This window comes from Octopus bimaculoides, chromosome 14 (genome assembly GCF_046866305.1).
Source record: "Octopus bimaculoides isolate indiv1 chromosome 14, ASM4686630v1, whole genome shotgun sequence".
Classification (NCBI taxonomy): domain Eukaryota; kingdom Metazoa; phylum Mollusca; class Cephalopoda; order Octopoda; family Octopodidae; genus Octopus; species Octopus bimaculoides.
This window is the reverse complement of record NC_142941.1, coordinates 13,305,439-13,310,438: the sequence shown is the minus strand read 5'-3', so window position 1 is coordinate 13,310,438 and position 5,000 is coordinate 13,305,439. Positions and strand designations below refer to the sequence as shown.

Genomic DNA, 5,000 nt, shown 5'->3' with positions numbered 1-5,000 from the left:
CAAAGCCTTGTGAGTGGATTTGGTAGACAAAAACTGAAAGAAGCCTGTCATGTATGAAAATAAGACCTAACCAGAAAATAAGACCAAGCATGATTTTTCAGGATGATTTTAATATAAGCCCTTCCCTTAAAATAAGCCCTAGTTGAGAGCGGCAGACAGACGAAAAAAATAAGTTGCCTCTTCATATTAATTCAAACTGCTTTGTTGTATACACTGTTCAAAATATCTTTTTGGTGGCTAAAAATAGTGATGTCACAAAATCTAACCCGGTGTCTCTTATGTAACTCAAATATTAATAAGGTATACCTCAATTGACAGCCCATGTTCGGAACTTTCAAGTGTGTTGTGTAACATTTTCATCAGTGGTCAGTACTGGTCAGTAGATGTGAAAAACAATAAAGTACACATTTTTTTTCAAGGCAAAAAACTCCCAGAAAATTACATAATGGAATTGAATGAGAAATCATTTGTTAGGTCATTTTCACCCCAAGACAAGATGAGTGCAAGAAAAAAGAGTTATTCCATCGAGTACAAGAAAGGAATCATGGAGGAATCACTGGGCAAGAATCTTACTGTTTTCTGTAAAGAAGAAAAGAATTTGGATCTCCGAATGGTTCGAAAATGGTGAGGGAAATGCAAAAAACCCAAGTGTGGATCAGGTCGGCAACCACTATTTTCTGAGCTGGAAGACATGATCCGTGAATGGTTTGCTGACAGGAGAGCAAAGGTTTTGGTTGTTTGCAGGACTGATATTCAAGCATTTGCCTTTGCAAAAACACCACAGTTTGGTATATTTCCAGAAGAATTCAAAGCATCACAACACTGGCTGGATGGTTTCCTTCAGTGACATGAACTTTCGCTGAGAAGGCCAACAAACTGGAAGATACCGAGATTATTAAATGTGCAAAGACCATTTAGCAAGGTTAGCAATTTCGTGGGAGGGGTAGGTTGATTGCATTGATCCCAGTGTTCAACTGGTACTTTATTTTAGTGACCCTGAAAGGATGACAGGCAAAGTTGACCTTGGCAGAATTTGAAACCAGAACATGGAGATGGATGACATGCCATTAAGCATTCTGCCAGGAATGCTAACAATTCTGCCAACTCACTGTCTTTCTTCTGATGAAAATATTGCCTGGAAGAAAATGGAGAAACCTTCAAATTGAAATGTTTAAGATGTGATGAATGAGCATTAAAACAGCACCACTAGTAACTGGAGCATTAGGCATGATTTTAAAAAGTATGAAAAGAAACAGAAACCAAAGCAGGGTTCACAACACCACATACTATCCAAAAAATAGCTCTGCTAGGAACAGCCTATATCTTGTACAAGACAATCATTTCAATAGAATTATCATCATCATCATCGTTTAACATCCATCTTCCATAGCTTGCTTTTTTTCTTAATTAAGACTATGTCTGGCTTGGGGGAGGTGGTTTTACTAGTTGCATTGCCTACCTCTTCCTAATACTTGCTTCCTAATAATACTTACATCAATTCCAGTGTTTCACTGGTAGTTAATTTATCGACCTCGAAAAAATGAAAGGCAAAGCCAACCTCAGCAGAATTTGAACTCAGAACGTGAAGGCAGACAAAATGCCATTAGGCATTTTGCCCGGTATGCTAACAATTCTGCCAGCTCACCGCCTTAATAATAATAATAATAATAATAATAATAATAATAATAATAATAATAATAATAATGATGATGATGATGATGATGATGATGATGATGATGATGATGATGATGATGAATGAAACCGTTGATCATGTTGGCTCCATGTGCAGTCTTCTTGCGCCTACAGAGTATCTCAACAGGCATGATAGAGCTACACAATATATTCACTGGGTAATTTGCAAAAACCTGGACTTGCCCCATGATAAAAACTGGTAGGAACACAAACCACCTCCAGTGCTTGAAAATGATCACATCTCACTCCTCTGGAACTTCACCATTCAAACTGACAGAAAGATAGATGTGAATAGGCCAAAAATTATGCCTCCTCATTGATATGACTGTCCCAATTGATATAAATGTATCTGTCAAGACCTACGAAAAACTGAGCAAGTATAAAGATCTTGAAATAGAAATTGGCGAAATGTGGAACCTGAAGACTAAAACAATACCTGTTGTCATAGGTGCCCTAGGAATGATAGCAAAAGGGGCTGATTGCTACCTAGCTCAGATATCAGGAAACCCCAAAATGGCAGAAATTCAAAAGATAGTGGTCATGGGAACTGCCCATATCCTACATAAAATACTGTTTATGTAATCTCAAATTTTAAAACAAACTCATAATTTTCTTATGTCTTCTTAAACATTCTCTAGAACAATACTACATACAAAACCAAATGTATGGCACCCTAGGCATAACACCAACACAAACTTCTAACTTGTTGTCTCTTGAGGTCTCTGGGTGAGACTTGGAGCCAACTTGTACAAATACAAAGCAAAAGTCAAACATATAATAATAATAATCCCTTCTACTATTGGCACAAGGCCTGAAATTGTAGGAGGGGAATTGTTGATTAGATCGACCCCAGTACTTGACTGGTACTTAATTTATCAGCCCCAAAAGGACAAAGTGAACCTTGGCAGAATTTGAACTCAGAATATAGAGATGGGCAAAATGTCGTTAAGCCTGGTGTGTAATGATTTTGTCAGCTTGCTGCCTTGACAATGATAATAATAATAATAATAATAATAATAATAATAATTCTTTCTACTGTTGGCACAAGGCTTTAAAATTTGCGGGAGTGGGGTAAGTCGATTACATTCACACCAGTACTTGACTGGTACTTAATTTATTGACCTCAAAACAACAACAACAATAATGAATAATAGGGGCATTAGAAACGATCAAAAAAGAAACTGAAAATTATTTGAGAATGATCCCTGGCTTACCATCCCTGCAAGAAGTGCAAAAGATTGTTTTAACTGATACATCACATGTATTCAGAGAGCATTATGGTTGTGAGAATGAATACCATCTATGCAAATAAATGTTTTCTACATAACTTTATTTGATTTTGTAAATAAACAGTCTAGTATGTTTATTTTAATGGCCTATAAATGTATTTCTTTGCCTGAGATATCAGGAAGACATTTGGCAAGAAATGGGGCCAAAATTGAAAGATAAAGAAGAAAAATAATAACGAGGTTGCACGAATGTGGGCAATGAAGAGAGAATAACTGTCGTCCCAGCAATTTTTGGGACACTGGGAACATTAACAACCAGATTTGAGAAATTTGTTGGAGAAAATGGAATGGACATAAGGGTAGAACATGCTCAGAGAACTACTTTATTGGAGACAGTAAGGATTTTGAGGGTAGTATTTGGATGTAATCATGAAAAGAGACCCTGTGAGATCCTTGACAACAGGTTGTTGTCTGCTCCCAAAGAATCAGCCAGAGCAAATGAAACCAAGAGCTCTGAGAAGTGAAATAGAAATAATAATAATAATAATAATCCTTCATTCTTTTATTAGCCACAAGGGCTTACATAAAACAACATAAAAGGACATGACACAATAACAATAATAATAATAATAATAATAATAATAATAATAATAATTATTATTATTATTATGATTATTATTCATTCTTTTATTAGCTACAAGGGCTTACATAAACAACATTAAATAACATGACACAGCAACAATAATAATAATAATAATAATTGAACTCACATTATATTCTTGAAATTGTTTCTTCAAAACATTGAGCATTAGATAAGTTGTTGTATAGGCAGCTCAGCCCTGATCAAGCAGATCTGGTCCAGCCATGGCCTCCCTGTCTACTTTTCAAACAGGATGAATTTCTAGGGCTACATTACATGACGTATACTTTGCTTCCTTTTTCTTTGTTTCTTTTTTTTTTGTTTTCTTTTTCTTTTTTGAGACTGCAGGTTATAATTTGTTGGAGATTCGGTTGCTATTTCTAGCTGGTAGTAGTACAACCACTTAAAGGGATCATCACCGAAGGCTTTCATCTGTTTTCACCAGCGTGGACATTTCTGTCTGCGAACTGTTTGATTGTTTCCCAGTAAACCAGATCCACAAAACAACACATGCAAAGAGGAAGGAGGAGGAGAGAGAGGGGAGAGAGAAAGAGTGAGAGGGAGAGAGAGAGAAAGAGTGAGAGGGAGAGAGAGAGAGGGGGAGAGAGAGGGAAAGAGAGAGGGAAAGAGAGAGGGAGAGAGAGAGGGGGAGAGAGAGAGGGGGAGAGAGAGAGTAGTACATAGAATTGTACTCTACATTCACACATGTCTGATATACTTTATTCCACCATCGCCATCACCACCACCGTCATCATTGACAATACTACTGCCATCATCATCTTCACCACCATCACCACCTTAGACACTACCACCTCTGCCACCGATATCATCGCTGCCATTTTAACTACCTTCACCCAACAAACACCCACACCGTCATCATCATCACCATCGTTGTTGTCATCACCACCATCACCACTACCGTAACCAGCAGCCCCCAACCTTTAACCCTTACGTTAGAAATACTAGTAATAATAACGTAACAACAACAACAACAGCAGTAATAGTAATTATTATTATTTCATATATGCACAACAGATTAGACTGTTGGAAAAAATACTATTATTATTGTTGTTGTTGTTGTTGTTGTTGTTGTTGTTGGTGGTGGTGGTGGTGGTGGTGTTTGTAATTGATAGTGAAGTGGCTAACAAAATCAATTTACATACAAAGTGAAGTGAATTGATTTATAATTGCAATAACTACTTACGGGTGACTGACAGAAGTGCAAGGGAGGTAGTGTTAGTAGTAGAACGAAGAGGAGGGGGAGGGGGAGGAAGAATAGGAGGGGAGGGGAGGAGATAGCAAAGTCAATAAAAGTCGAATGAATAAATAAAAATCAGCTTGGAGCGTTTGTTTTTGTATTGTTTCTTTTTATACATATTGTGATGGTAATTAAGGCATTTTGACTTTGTTAGAGGAGGGGGGAGAAGGAGGAGGAGGAG

The 5,000-nt window shown here is 37.2% G+C and overlaps 1 protein-coding gene across 1 annotated transcript in view; it reads right to left on the bottom strand.

Moving 5' to 3' along the window:
* LOC106877679 (uncharacterized) overlaps positions 1-4,085 on the bottom strand; it is a 14,944-nt gene extending 10,859 nt beyond the window's left edge. Inside the window, exon 1 of the mRNA XM_014926627.3 lies at positions 3,692-4,085. Coding sequence (XP_014782113.1) covers positions 3,692-3,730 — 39 coding nt within the window. The 5' untranslated portion in view covers positions 3,731-4,085. The remainder of the gene's footprint in view (positions 1-3,691) is intronic.
* Between the last annotated feature and the right edge of the window lie 915 nt (positions 4,086-5,000).